Here is a 14,659-nt window from a genome sequence, read left to right as displayed (position 1 = left end):
CATGCCCACGGCCATCGGCACGTCAGCACGCTCATCGCGGTTGCTGGTGCAGCTGCTGTTGCCGTCGCCGTCAGTCGACGGCATGCAATTGACTGGACAGGATCCTGAGATGCTGTCATCCATCACATCCTCTGATCTCGAGCCTCATACTTCTGGCATTGACTCGGTGTGACCACAAGAGTGGGTGCAGGACCTCGAGTTTATCAGACGACCCGATTCCCAGTCTCGTGAACTTTCTCTGCGCATCGCCCACCCACGCCGTCACTGCCATCACACCCTTTGGCTGTCGCATCCTGCCCATCGTCACGGGCTCCTGCTCACTCGTGGCGAGACATGGCTATGGAAATCGCATTCTAGAACATCGACAAATATCCACAAAAGGACCCTGCGCGCACGTTCTCAGGCCTTCTGCCGAAGCTATTCGCTGTCCGGCCGAGACTGTGTCAGAATCGGACGAGAGGCGTCCTGACTATCATCTATCATTGGCAGTGTTTTCTCCGCACATGGCCTTTAGCCTTCAGCTCTGGGCTTCTCGCCGGTACGACCCCACAGGGCTCCAAGAGGTTGGGCTTTTCTTGGACCCTTTGAATGCTGATGTTTTGTGGTGGCAGTTCACCCGCGCCCGTCGGCACACATCTTGGGGTCGAGGTGTCGCGGATCCGGCTGACAAACATCTACCTAACCCTCACAGCACTGGCAGCTGCCGTTCACAGGACCATTCGCCCCTTGTCGACGTTACTACGGCTTCGCATGTTGCACACTTCCTAGATAACAACGGACGATGATCGGCAGACTACCCTGGGGTCTTTTCGAAAATTTCAAAAACCCAGTGTGATATGTGGCAGGGACTCAGCCTTAAACCGTTGCCAGACCACTAAGACGGCCTGACTGTCGTCATTCCGCATCACGATAAGGTTTGGTTCTGCGCCCCCTCTGCGATCATGCAACTGCATGTGTCAGTCGCATGCGTATTCGCCCCCCGGCAGTCCTTCCGCACGCGAACAGAAAGCGGATTTGGCACTTTTCTACTCCTCGGGACAAGCAATCAGATACCAATTTCATGTGACTGACTGCACAGCTCGCTTCTAGAAGGAATGATCTCGAGCTATCCCGACGGCCTAGTCCTGACATACGACACTAATAGGTCGTCTGATCCCTCCGAGCTGAACGAATCACGGGAGGAACCGCACTGCTTCCCGGTAGTATTCTGTGTCGGCGGTATGCCATACCAACGATGGGTAAGCGACACAGTGGCGAGCTCGGGTTTCCAACGTGGCAGCCGTGGCAGCCGTGGCAGCCGTGGCAGCCGTGGTGGTCTTGGCCTTGAGGCAGTGAGCAGCCCAGCACCCTCACTTGGCGGCGGTTTTGCCTTTGCTTGTCTCACGTTTCAGATGTACAACACAAACATCAGCGCCAGCTTTTAATCAGCCAAGCATCCTGCACATCATCCAAGCCGTTCGGGTCACGATGGGACGACCCTGTGGATTGGGGTCGGAGAGAAGCTTCTTTTGTCTGATTCCGACATTCTGCTGCGCAGATGCGGGCCGGTACAACTACTATGGTCATCAATGTATTATATTCCAAACGAGCCCAGCGCCCAGGATAACAGATGCGACTCTACTGAATATTAAATAAAAAGAAAAAAGTTTCCTGTTCATAACCTGCCAAGTAGCATACAACCTTCAACTAAGCAGTTGTGCCGCGGGGACTTGGGTGGGCTCGGCCTTTCCCCCGATGTATGTCCACACCCCATGCTGTGTATTCCCCAAGCCTAAAGCCTAGGTCTCACACACACAGGTTCCTAGCCATCCACAAATGATGTCCGCGGAGCTTGGGGCTTGTACACCCGACCCTTGACAGGATCTGCGGCATGACTAGCCAAGCAGAACCCGCCAACCTAGCTGCTGACGATCTTGCTAACCCGGCAGCCGGGTTGGCCTGAGCCAGCTGCTCACCAGATGTCGTCGCTGCTCTGGACCATCTCCATCGTTGGCGTCTTGGGCTCCATCCTCCTCATCCTCTTCCTGTCGGCCTTGGTCACGAGGCTGGGCGTGATGGGCACCACGGGCGAGAAGGGCTGGTACGGCGAGTACGGGACCGGCGCGCCGGTATGGGGCGTCCGTGCGGTGCCCAGCCCCGGCGACAGCGGGCCGGCCCTCTCGAACACGGTCTGCTTGACCGTGCGGTCGTACGTGTTGGGCGACATGAGCGCAGGCTCATAAGCTCGCAGGGGCAGCGCACCGCCCGTGCGCACCGCTGACGGCGCGTTGGGCCGCGAGAAGGTCGCGCCGGGCTTTGGGGACGACGGCAGCGAGTTCAGGCTGGGGAAGCGGTTGACCCCCGGCTTGGGGCTCGAGGGTAGGCCCGACGCCCGACTGTCGCGGAGTCGCTCGCCCCTGACCAGAGGCGTTGTCGACGTCTCCGACGTGGCAGAGATGGGGTCCATCTCCATCGTCGCGGACGACTGTTGACGCGAGTGGTAATAGTGGTCCTGTCTCTGTCGCTCTTCCTCTTCCTCGTCCTCGTTGGATTCCCCGGGGACGTCCCTGTCCTTGCCTTTGCCTGCCATGGCGCGGAGCCGCTCGTCGATGCTCTGCGTGCTCTCGGGCGACATGTCGTCCGGCGGCGTAAGGGGGGCCATCTGCACATTTCGCCGCTGGCTGAAGGTAGGATTACCCGTAGGGACGGGTGGCGGCGCAGCAGGCGCGTAGTGTCGCGGCGGGATGGCGTTCATCTCCTCGCCGACGTACTGAGGTGGGAATGTGCCGGTCATTGGTGTCATAATTGGCGAGGAAATGCTAATCGCATGCACTTTCTCCTTCTTCTTGCCCAGTGGGGACTTGAGCGCGGACAGGATTGAGGATGTCCGGGACTGCGTCTTTTCCGACTTGGCGTCGGCACTCAGGTTGAGGTTTGCGGGTTTGTTTCTTCCCTTCTTCTGAAGTATGCCCTGTGATGAGGCATTTTGCTCCAGCTGCTGCTGCTGCTGCCCTGCGTTGGGAAACGTGGGCCCTCTGAACACGACCCCCGCCTCCTTGGCGGCCTCCTGCTCCATCACATACTTGTACATATCTTCCAGCTGTGCCTGCGCCATGGCTCTGTCGTGTATGACAATGGACTGGTCAACGTTTGGGTCCACTCCTGGTCGTCCGCGGAGACTGCCGTCTGGCGATGGAAGGATATAAGGCGTCTGCTCCCGTGTGCCGGTCGAAAACCTTGCCGAGGTGGGCGAAGGAAGAGAGAAGTTGCGGACGTGTCCCTGGACGTGGTCCTGTGTGTGGATTCTCGGCAATTCCTGGAAGCTCTGCTGTGGAGGACAGTCCTGTGCTCGGAACTGGAAATCGTCCTGTGATTTGAAAGCAGAGAATGGCTCGGCGTTGTCAAATGTGAGATGAGACTCCTCCCAGGCACCGAAGTCCTCTCCTGCTCGAAGGTGCTCGCGCCGCTTTTTGGATAAGCTCAGTAGGATGATGGCGACCAGCACCAGGGAGAGAGCGTAAGAGCCGACGATTCCACCGATCTGGGCAGGTAGGTATGCTGGATCACGGAGGGCGTATCTTGCTCCGGGGGGGCCTTCGTCTGGCGGGGGGGCAGGACTCCAGTTGATGTTGAGGGGGTTGTTGTTATCCCTCTCTTCCACCTGGTGGGGGCGTGAGGTGCGTGGTGCTGCTGCGGCGGCGGCGGCTACCAAAACCGGGACGAAACTTGTGCTGAATGAAAGAGCTATTATAAGAGAAGCGAGAGGTTTGCGAAAACCAAGGGGCATTGTGAGGATCAGACGAGAGGAGAGAGCCGGGGCCAAGGCTTATTTCTAGTAGGCCAGACGGCAGCCATCTACCATTCTCCACCAAAACTAGGGCGTGATGGGGTTTGGATTGTTTAGTTGTTAGTCAAGGTATGATGGGCCGAAACGCATTGTGATAGAGAGGTAGCATGGGGACGCAGGAATGATCAGCCTCCGGAGCGGTCCAGAGGAGAGGCAGAAGAGTATATAGCGGCTGTTGATACCGGAGTGATGCAGAGGCGAGGAACGGGGCGGGCGTGGGGACCATGCAGCCACTCAAGAGAGCAATGCCGACTTTTCTCGTTGCGAGATGTGCCAATGGGGCGGGCTCGCGCGTGGAGGAGGCCCCCATCTCGGGCTCAGGGCACGCAGGCACACAGGCACACAGGCACATGTGGCAGGGCAGGGCAGGGCGGCAGCTGCAGAGGCAGGCCTCTTCTGGGCTGGGACTCGTCGAAAGCCGCCACACAAGGTCGTGATGTCGCGGTGGGCTTGCAGCACGGAGGGCAGGTCAGAGCCCTGTCGTGTAATGTGGTTGGCTGGACGGCCCGTGGGGTCGCAGGGGGCCAGGGGTCTCTAAGCGCCCGACATGCGATGGTACCGGCGAGCCGCGGTGTGATTGGGCGGCCGTGGTGTTCCCCGCCCATCTTGATATTGGGTCCCGTCCTGCCATGCCTGCCCTGCCTCTCCCGCCTGTACCATGCGAGCTGGCGGGCTGGCCTGGCTGGCGAGGCAGCGAGGTTCTGGGTCTCGCTGGCAGTCTGGCAGTGCTGGGTGGGAGGTCAGGAGCTGAGGAGGTGAAGGATTTGGATGGCGATCTGCAGGCGATCAGATAGAGCACGAGTGCCGCCCCTGCTCCTCTATGCCATGCCGGGCAACTGGGCTTGCAGCGCTGGCTGGCTGGCTGGCAAGTGACAAGCAAGCAAACAGCTTTATTTAGTTTCTTCCACGGTTGCATCGACATGCCCAGATGCCCCGGCATTCACGGATGCTTTGGCCCATGCTGCATTGCTCGGCTCGTCTAAAAGGACCCTGAGGCATTGCATTGAAGTCAATTTCCAATGCCCAGGTGCCCATGATGGCACCATCAAATGAACAGATCGTCCTCTCGTCATCTGTGACCCGCTGGCTGTGGATGCGGAGAGGCGTGATGGTCGACTGGATTGGTGTCTTCCGAAAGCGAACCAGAATATCAGAATGGCTGCATGGCTGCATGGAAACAGAGATACTGTTGTCTCCGCTCATTGATTGTGCCCTCATGGAGCCAATGCGATGTGACCGAGTTTGTTTAGCGCTTATTGTTGCATCGTGAAGCTACGGTTTTCGTCCAGTCCAGAAAATGATGGTCCGTGCACAGAGCTTACGTGATCCCATTTCCGGGAGACAGAGGTACGGAGCAGGCTTGGTAGGCAAGGCAGGTGATCTCGCGGAAGCGGCGTGCGGCCGAGAGACCCTTTCCCAAGCCGGGCCGCCTTCCGCGACGCGTCTCCCGCTCTGTTGTTTGGGCAGTGCATTCGACTTGACGCGAACTCGACACATCTCGGCTCTCCTTTCTGCCTGGGAAAATGCCGGGTCTCGTTCTCATTCTCATTCCTCGCCAACGTCTTACAAACCTGTCAACCGCGTTCCCAGGGTTCCTTGCAGTCGGACGCGCGTGAGGTTGTGTCTCCTGTCCTCGCCATGTCGCCTGCATCACCAAGGGCTTCCTCCATCCTACCCCGGCTGAACCTCAATCATGCGCAATGCAGGGCAGTGTGCTCAGAGGCCGCCACCGTTGCCATCATGGCTGGCCCAGGCAGCGGAAAGACGCATACTCTAACCTCACGTGTCGTCTGGCTTGTTGATGCCATGGGCTACCAGCCGCAGGATGTTATTGTCGCCACCTTCACTGTCAAAGCCGCTCGCGAGATGCAGGAGCGCATCGGTAAAGCACTGGGGAACGGCCGCGAGAAGAGGATGGTCCTCGGCACCTTCCACAGCATTGCCCGTCGCTACTTGGCGGCATACGGCAGACACATTGGTCTGGATCAGAAGTTCGCCATTGCCGATGATGGTGACTCAAGAGCCATCATCAACCGCATTTGCAAACGGCTGCAGCTGGGCATAGACCCTGTCCAGGCACGTGCATGGATCAGCAAGAAAAAAGCCAGAGGAAAAGAGTGGAAGCCCACTCCGTTTCAGAGAAAGCGCAGCGCTGAGGCAGCAGAAGGGGCCAAGTCCTTTGAGTTGTGCTACAAGGAGTACCAGGACCACCTCCAGAGGTCCAACCTCCTCGATTACGACGACCTCCTTACCCGGTGCGTCGAGCTTCTCCAGATGCACCCGGCCTGTGTCTCCAATGTAGATGCCGTGCTCATCGACGAGTACCAAGACACCAACGGCATCCAGTATGAGCTCATGCGCCTTCTGGCTCAAAAACGAAACAGGATCACTATTGTCGGTGACCCTGATCAGAGCATTTACGGGTGGCGATCGGCAGAGATCAAGAATCTCCAACGCCTCTTTGACGACTTTCCCAACACAGACCAGATATCCCTTGAACAGAACTATCGTTCATCGCAGGCCATTCTGGCCACGGCTCTGAGCGTCATTCAGCAGGATTCGAATCGGTACGAGAAGGTTCTTAAGCCCTTTCACGACAAGGGGACACGGCCCACGTTGAGGCGGCTCAAGAGTCAAACGAAGGAGGCACAGTGGATTGTCAAGGAAATCGGCCGGCTGCAGTTGTTGTCTGGTGGTATGCTGGGACACGGCGATGTCTCCATACTCCTCCGCTCGGCATCTCTTTCCAGGATCATTGAGTCTGCTCTGGTTCAGGCTGGGATTGCTTATAAGATGGTCGGCGGCGTCAAGTTCTACGATCGCCTCGAAATCAAAATCCTCCTTGATTACTTGAGAGTGGTCCATCAGCCTGCAAACAACGACGCTCTTGCAAGGATTCTCAACGTTCCCAAGCGCGGTGTGGGAGAGCCTACCATCAAGGCGCTGGTTGAAGAGGCCGAGCAGTCAACCCTAAGTCTATGGGCTTTGCTGGTCAAGCACTGCCGCGGAGATCGTCTAGCCAAGACCAACATTAGGAAGCCAACGGAACACAAGATAAGCGGCGAGGTCATTCGTCTCATCTTGGACATACAGAAAAAGATGGACAGTTCAACAGACGAACAGCCTTACGGACTGGTAGACATTATCGACGAGGTTGTAACGAGAGTCAACCTCCAACGGCACCTCAAAGAGATCGACAACGACACTGACAAGTTCGAACAAAGGTGGGCCAACATACAGGAATTCCGAGCTCTTGGGATAGATTTCAACCAAGGTCTTAACGGAGACCAAGAGGAAGTGCTTCCCGAGGTCGATGGGCTAGAAAAGTCGGAAGATTCTGATGTGCTAGCCAAATTCCTAGCCAATGTGGCACTGGTGTCAGACTCCCAGAAGAAAGGCCAAGAACAAGATGCGACTTCCATGGTCACGGTTTCCACTATACATGCCGCAAAAGGGCTTGAATGGCCCATTGTCTTTATTCCGGGAGCTTATGACGGTATGATTCCACATGTGCGTTCTGAAGACAGCAACGAGGAGCGCCGACTACTCTACGTTGCCATGACTCGTGCAAAGGCGTTGCTTTACATTAGCTGTCCATTGTCTAGCTCATCCAGCGGCAATGTAGAGCTGTCGCCATTTATCGAGCCAGTCGCGACCACATTCGCCAAGATTGGGCCAGACCTCGATGCCAACAAGCTGGAAGCGATCGGGAGGATTCTGGGACGCGACGTCCCCTCGCAAGAAGTAATCTATGGCAACCTTCCAGAGGGCTTTAGCCCCAATGACGACCTTTTCCCAGCAGACCCCAGCCAACAAGTCACCGCAGACGACAACTCAGGGTCGTGGGATGGCCTTGTCTATCAGGACTTTGGTCGGAAACGTCCTCGACTCGCTGGCCAGAATGGCAGTTATGATGGCGACAAAGAGCCGCAATGGGCAAGGGTGCACGCCACCGCGATGAACCAGCCAACGACCTTCACGATGGTGTCGCAGCTCGGCTCAGTGACAGCAGTACCCTGCGAGGCAAACAGGCCGTTCGATGCAGTAGGGGATAACACAGCTGCTGTTACTTTCTTGAAGCGGGGGACAACAGCGCATCCAGCCGGCCAAGGCACTCTTCTGGGATTTGTCAAGAGGGACTCTAGCCCAGCCTTGGGTAAAGCCGACATGGTTGCACCAGCTCTGCCGCGATCCAATATGGCACGTGTACAGCGAGATGAAGGGAGCAAGACAGTGGCCCGTACCTCCCAAGATGCTACCAGACGGCCACTGATAGACCCTAGTCTGCTTCATCACAAGGTAAGCAGCTTGAAGACAGCGGGCCACAAACTACCCAAGAAGCAGCAGCCCAAGTCCGGGAAGCAGTACCCTCAATTTTCCAGTTCTCCACCTCGGCCTCCAACGCCAGACGCATGCGTCGCATCCGGCAATGCAGAGGACAACAGCGAGAACATTCCTGAGGAGGCATCGCCTCCTGCAAAGCCTCCTGCCGTCAGCGTCCACAGTACAACAATGCGGAAGTTTGCAAGTGGTGTGCGCAGACCCCCTGGATTGGCAGTACCTCGTAACGAAGCTGCGGCGTTGCAAAAATTGCGCAAGCCTTTCAAGCCCCTCACGATGAGTCGCCCAAAATAAAAGCCCGATGCTGCCATACGAGTCTACTCTATAGGTGCCACTCACAAATTGACGCGGCCCAGGGGTGGGTCTATACTCTGCAACTTCGCAACGGGTTGGCTGTACAAAATTACGCTCATCTGCTGTCGGGATGAGGGTGGATTGGGGCAGCACTCAGACTACCCCAAGCTCACTAGAGTTGCTTCAGCACGATGTCAGTAAAGTCCAAGGTCTTCCAGTTCTCTCGGTCCTCAAATCAGCGGACGGCGATTGAACACCTTGCATTTGGCCAACCATAACTAGCACACACTGTGATATAAGGTCAGGGTATGGCATCCGGAACATTCCGACCGTACGTGCTGTCTCACGGCCTGAAACTCACTGGGCTGCACTGGCAAAGCTTTTGATTATGGTGCATGTTGATTTGTGGATGTATTCTGTCGAGTGGGTTGTGAAATCAATAAGCGTAACTAGCAAGTGAGTCGTATAATATCACAAATGTTACAATTTCGGAAACGGGCCCAGCCTTTGTCTGGTAAGACAGCCAAATAATCGCATGGAGGATAGAGTACAACTTTGTCGCAGGCACTTCTGTACGTCGGTAAAAGACCTGCTGCTGGGGAGCGGGTTGAACGAGCAGTCGCTTACTTGATGATTTAGTTATGCCCGGTCTTGAGCGCTTACCACCGTATGAAGGCACCATGTATGTCCTCGGATGTATACGGAACAGAAGCGAAACCAGACAATCGGCAGTAGTAATTAATCCATGTAGATAGAGGCTCATCTGATGTTTTCGCCTACCCTCTGGCACCTGGCTAATGCATTAAGTAGGCTTCTTGCTCTATGAAAACTTGACTTCACACTTCAGGCTTTGCCATGCGCAGAAAATATACCTAAAATCTTGCTTGCAAACCCCTTAGGCCCCGAGACATATCCCAAGTGCCCACCAGGTGTAACGTACAAATCAGTTTCAACCTGAGAAGCTAGGATGGTGCTGATATTGCAGCTTGGGATGTTGCACTTCTCGCCCACATCCATGACAAAATTTTCATTCAAGCCCAAGAGCTCCGGTATGCTTACGTTTACGGCAGTGTATGCAGCAATCTCATGCCCAAAGAATAGCTCTGCGTTGGCCCTTCTCTCAGGGTCCGCTAGGGCATGATATGCCGCCTGGGTCTCCAGGCCGGGGTGTCGCCGCAGGAGCTCCAGGGCGACGATGGCACCGCTGTTACCGCGTTGAAGATGGAGGCATCGCCGTTGGCACCTGGGATCGTGAGCAGGACGGGCCCCGTGCCAAGACACTGGTAGGCCGGGAGGGCGCCTTGGACCGGGAGGAAAGAGAGGACCATGGTGTCTGTCAGTTGTAGCAGGTTGTGGCCACGCCCCTAAACGGTATTGAACGGCAGAAGCTGCATAGCTGGCCACATGGTGAGGCTCAGAGCTGGAGAAGTGAGATGTGCTGACGAGGGAGGATTCCAAGTCGAACGTCTCAAGAAGACGCTGTCCTCGGCTTACCACGTATGTACTTGGGAGGCTCGGGAGCACTCGCAGGATCAACGCAGTTCCCAAGCTGGCCACCACAACGGCGGGCAACCATTGAAAGCAGGGCGAAGCCCGATACAGAGGGAGGTCCCGTTCCTACACTTGGCCTGCGGTAGACATGTGATATCTTGCTGCCGCGTCACGGCTTGGCCTCGACCTAGAGTCTCATGGCCGATACTTGAGCCCACCATTCTCGGAAGAGGCGGCCAAGTCAAAGATGTCAAGATGTCAAGATGGCAGGCTGTCGGTCCGAGACGCAGATACGGATCTGCGGTGTGCGGCGTGTGCCTGCTTGTATCAGATAAGCAATCTAGAATTCATCTCCCGTTGCATTCTCTCAGATACTCGATCAAGTTATCCTGGTCCAGCGCTGCGACCTGGTGTGGAAGTCGGAAAGATAGAGATATCGACGTCCGTATCTGCCATGCTGCCATGTAGCAAATATCCCCCCCACGGTCATCATCACAGCATACCTAACCCTGGTTGGTACCTGGGCAGCTAGGCAGCTGGGCAGCTGGGCAGCTAGGAAGGTAGATAGTAGATATGCAGCTAGTCGCGTGGCGCACACTGAGCCGGATTCTATAACGGCGACAGAGGTCAGCTGAACCATGCAGCCGCCACACCCCTCCTGCCCTCCAACTTTGTCTCCCCCTCCACACCAGCAACTTGACAGTTCGGGAGTGCATCTTCTGCCATCCACGCGCCCGCGGCACCCGTCCCGCCCGCAGTAAGCCTCCACATCAGTCCCTCATCATCATCATTGTGCATTGGCTCAACTGCTGCATGCACACGCCCGTCGCCTGTGTGTCACCTGCTGATTAGTTGGCCGGCATTAGATCTTCAGTATCCCCTTTCCCAGGCTTGCCAGGGGAAAGCAACATGATGCTGTGGCAGTCGGTGGACTGGCAGTCTGGCGGTACAAGAATCTGGGGAAACGCGCCGGGCAGGGTCAAGGACTCGAGGATAGAGCATAGACTCGAGGATACGCCCGCCAGTCACAGGGACTCCCCCGCATGCCCTGCCCGGCACTGCTATTGCACACTCTCAGACTTTCTTGGTCGGCCTTGAACAAGCTCTCTGCTACTGGCTCGCCCTGGCCCAGCCCTCCAGGCGGCCAGGACACCACCTTCTGCTTTTTGACAGGCACCGCTGTCTCATTGGTGGCTGCCGCCAGGGAGAAATATCAACTAGCTCGAGCTAAGCAACCGCTTCCGCCCTCTTATCGACCAGAGAACACCACCACCACAACCACCACCGCCCCCCAGCACCAATGCAACGCTCCCGGCTCGCAGCTACCCTGCCACCCCAACCGCGGATCATGGGAGTCCCATCTCCCCTCCAGCCTTCAGGGGCTGAGGGGCCTGCCTATCCGCGTGCGGAGACGGAATCACAAACAAGGTGACACCGAGGCAGCGAGGGCGGTGGGGGACTGACCTTTCATCTCGAACTCGCCCGGGTCCCATGCCATGGTGCGCGAGCGAGCCCTCGAGACGTGTGACGCTCGGTACACCAACCCGTCAGGAGGGCCACACTCTTCTCCAATCTCTCCAATCTCTCCAGTTCCTCCAATCTCAACCTCACCGTGGCCCACCCGTAAGGCACGTCTACCAAGATAGTCCACCTACCTACCTACTGGGCTACTGTCTATCCACAAGCTGCTAGGCGCGGTGGGGACGAGTGACCACGGACCGCAGGCCGTGTACATGGCAACAGGTTGTACGGGATATCTGCCCTGCCTGTCCGTCTCTTGATTATCATAAGAACAGCCTGCCATCCCGCGTCGTGGTTACCTCCTTCTCCGACCCCACCCCAGCGACGCTCTTCTAGCTCTGTCACCTCAAAAGCTTGGCCTCCTTGGTCACACAGGGTGCCACCTGAGCCATATCCGACTGGGCGAACTGGGCAGTTTGGCCAAATTTCACTTGTTCGTTGCTCTGCATCGCCGCACAGCCTCTCTCTGCTGTCTCGGCCTCTCGAGACACCATGGCCCAACCCATCTTCAGGGACCGCAATGGGCAGCGTAGGGGTGTCTTCAGCATCTTCGCCATACTCTCGGTCCTTGCTCTGCTTCTACTCTCCATCTCTGTGCTGAGCAGCAACCAGCAGCCACGCCGTCCTGCCTCCAGCTTTGAGGACCTTGGCCATGTCGACCTTGATGACGCCGACGAGGTCAAGAAATTACTCACTTCCAAGGTCAGGGCCTCGGCTGTAGGCGACCAGTACCTGTAGGAAAAGTGCTCCTGTCTGTCTTCCTCAGGCCAATTGCTGACCACTCTGCCAAATAGCATCGGCGTGGGAAAGGCTGATATCACTGGACCTGTCGTTGAGGTGGAGTTTGCTGGATATGCCGACTTGGCCCAGATCGGCACCGGCCTTCGCCAGCGCCTGTATTCTCGTGCCTTTATTGTCGGCGACGCCAGCAAGCCCAGCGACCGTTTCGTCTACCTCGTCTTGGACGTGGCGGCCGGTGACACAGCTCAGCGATTTGCAATCCTCGAGCGCCTCGCTGCTCTCGGCAGCGAGTACTCCGTCTACGGCCGGACCAACATTGCCGTGACTGGAACTCATTCGCACAATGGGCCGGGAGCTTGGTGGAATTACCTGCTTCCTCAGATCACCAGTGCCGGCTTCGATGCCCAGTCTCTGAATGCCATTGCTGATGGCGCCGTCCTCTCAATCAAGAGAGCCCATGAGAGCCTCACCTTGGGCTACCTGGACGTCGGGAATGTCAATATCACAGACGGAAATGCTTCACGAAGTCCATCTGCCTACAACAACAACCCGGCCGCAGAACGGGCCCTCTACAACAGCCCCACCGACACTACGCTGACCATGCTCCGCTTCCAGCGTGCCTCAGACGGCCTCAACATGGGTGTTCTCACCTGGTATCCTGTCCACGGAACCTCCATGTATGGCAATAACACCCACGTTGCTGGGGATAACAAGGGCGTGGCAGCCTACCTGCTCGAGCAGGCCGTGCAATCTGGTGGCACCGCAGCTGACGGGTTCGTCGCTGGCTTCTCCCAGGCCAATGTCGGAGATACTACGCCAAATGTGTTGGGGGCTTTCTGCGACGACGGCTCAGGCCAGATGTGCAGCTATGAGAGCAGCACCTGCGCAGATGGCAAGTCCCAGTCGTGCCATGGACGTGGACCCAGGTTCGAAGCGCTCGATCTCGGCGTGTCCTCCTGCTACGAGATTGGCCGGCGTCAATTCCAGGGAGCAAAAGACCTGTATGATTCGTTTGATTCTCGGTCTACCCCTGTGGTCGGCACGACCGTCAAGTCGTTCCATTTCTACCAGGATATGAGCACATTCAGCTTCCAACTCCCCAACGGTACCGCTGCCAAGACCTGTCCTGCCGCGCTCGGTTACTCGTTCGCGGCCGGGACGACGGACTGGCCTGGCGCATTCGACTTCGTCCAGGGTGACTCAGGTGCACCCAACAACCCGGTATGGAGTGCCGTCGCCGGCCTGCTCAAAGCACCCGGTCCCGAGCAAGTGAAGTGCCAGGCGCCAAAGCCTGTCCTCCTGGACGTTGGCGAGCAGAACGACCCCTATGCCTGGTCCCCAAACATTGTGGACGTGCAGTCTTTCCGTGCAGGCCAACTCCACATCATTGTATCGCCCTCCGAGGCAACAACCATGGCCGGACGCCGCTGGCGCAACGCCGTCAAGACCGAGGCCGCCGCGACATACTCGTCCAACACCGAGCCAGTGGTTGTGATCGGAGGCCCGGCCAACACGTACGCTCACTATGTCACTACCGAGGAAGAGTATGCCATTCAACGTTACGAGGGCGCCAGCACGCTGTATGGGCCCAATGAGCTGAACGCCTACATCAACCTCACCCTCAGCAACCTGCACTACCTCGCGCCCACGTCCGCAGGCTCACCCGCCGCGGGGCCGTCACCCCCAGACAACCGTGCAAAGTCTTTTGACTTCATCTCGGGCGTCGTCTACGACGGGGCACCGACCGGGAAGAAGTTCGGCGACGTTGTCACGCAGCCGGCGGCCTCGTATGCCAGGGGCGCGGTCGTCAACACCACCTTTGTCGGCGCCAACCCACGCAACAACCTGCGGCTCGAGGGTACCTTCGCAGCGGTCGAGAAGCTAGGTTCGGACGGCTCCACGTGGACACAGGTCCGCAGCGACTATGACTGGTTCCTTGTATACACGTGGGAAAGGACCAATGGCCTGCTGGGATACTCGGAGGTTACTATCAGTTGGGAGACGGAGGACTATGCCCAGCCGGGGACGTACCGCGTGAGGTATTATGGTGACTCGAAGGAAATTGGTGGCACGATCACTGCGTTTGATGGGGCCAGCAATAAGTTTACTTTGACTTAGTATTCATTTGGTGTATATACATAGCGAGGACCCAGTCTGATGCTTATCATCAACTGTCACCAGTATCCTAGAGATGCAAGCAGGTTGATGTATGTTCTTTGGGAATACATATTTGAACACTCCCAATGCCTCGTCGATCGAGGTGCCTATTAAATAGCAGTGAGCATCAGACTACCACTAAAGCCGGACAAGTCAACCACGACTCATTTCCGATAACCAGAGTGGGAATTTGTCTTAATTCACCGCGGTTTCAGAAGAGTCGGAAATTATGGGCGGAAGCGTTGCTCCATTGTTGTCGATATGCCTTGGCCTCGAAAAGAGCCCTGG

At 57.0% G+C, this 14,659-nt stretch overlaps 4 protein-coding genes across 4 annotated transcripts; 3 read left to right on the top strand and 1 right to left on the bottom strand.

The window, feature by feature from the left end:
* Window positions 1–1,094: 1,094 nt before the first annotated feature.
* KVR01_012549 (uncharacterized protein) lies at window positions 1,095–1,424 on the top strand (the record flags this gene model as incomplete). The annotated part of the gene is made up of 2 exons (XM_044784688.1): window positions 1,095–1,331; window positions 1,392–1,424. 2 exons carry the CDS (start codon window positions 1,095–1,097, stop codon window positions 1,422–1,424), a joined length of 270 nt encoding a protein of 89 aa, XP_044638360.1.
* A 527-nt stretch (window positions 1,425–1,951) lies between these two features.
* KVR01_012569 (uncharacterized protein) lies at window positions 1,952–3,766 on the bottom strand (the record flags this gene model as incomplete). Its single annotated transcript, XM_044786381.1, has 1 exon — window positions 1,952–3,766. The coding sequence occupies one exon, from the start codon at window positions 3,764–3,766 to the stop codon at window positions 1,952–1,954; it is 1,815 nt and encodes a 604-aa protein (XP_044638380.1).
* A 336-nt stretch (window positions 3,767–4,102) lies between these two features.
* Window positions 4,103–8,461, top strand: KVR01_012559 (uncharacterized protein; the record flags this gene model as incomplete). The annotated part of the gene is made up of 3 exons (XM_044791296.1): window positions 4,103–4,305; window positions 5,218–5,356; window positions 5,429–8,461. 3 exons carry the CDS (start codon window positions 4,103–4,105, stop codon window positions 8,459–8,461), a joined length of 3,375 nt encoding a protein of 1,124 aa, XP_044638370.1.
* A 2,206-nt stretch (window positions 8,462–10,667) lies between these two features.
* Window positions 10,668–14,458, top strand: KVR01_012628 (uncharacterized protein). Its single transcript, XM_044793120.1, has 3 exons — window positions 10,668–10,709; window positions 10,819–12,207; window positions 12,268–14,458. The coding sequence occupies exons 2-3, from the start codon at window positions 11,966–11,968 to the stop codon at window positions 14,330–14,332; spliced, it is 2,307 nt and encodes a 768-aa protein (XP_044638439.1). The 5' UTR covers window positions 10,668–10,709; window positions 10,819–11,965; the 3' UTR covers window positions 14,333–14,458.
* The last annotated feature ends 201 nt before the right edge of the window (window positions 14,459–14,659 follow it).

This window comes from Diaporthe batatas, assembly GCF_019321695.1.
Source record: "Diaporthe batatas strain CRI 302-4 chromosome Unknown Contig00020, whole genome shotgun sequence".
Taxonomy (NCBI): Eukaryota; Fungi; Ascomycota; class Sordariomycetes; order Diaporthales; family Diaporthaceae; genus Diaporthe; species Diaporthe batatas.
This window is presented reverse-complemented; position numbering and strand designations above follow the sequence as displayed.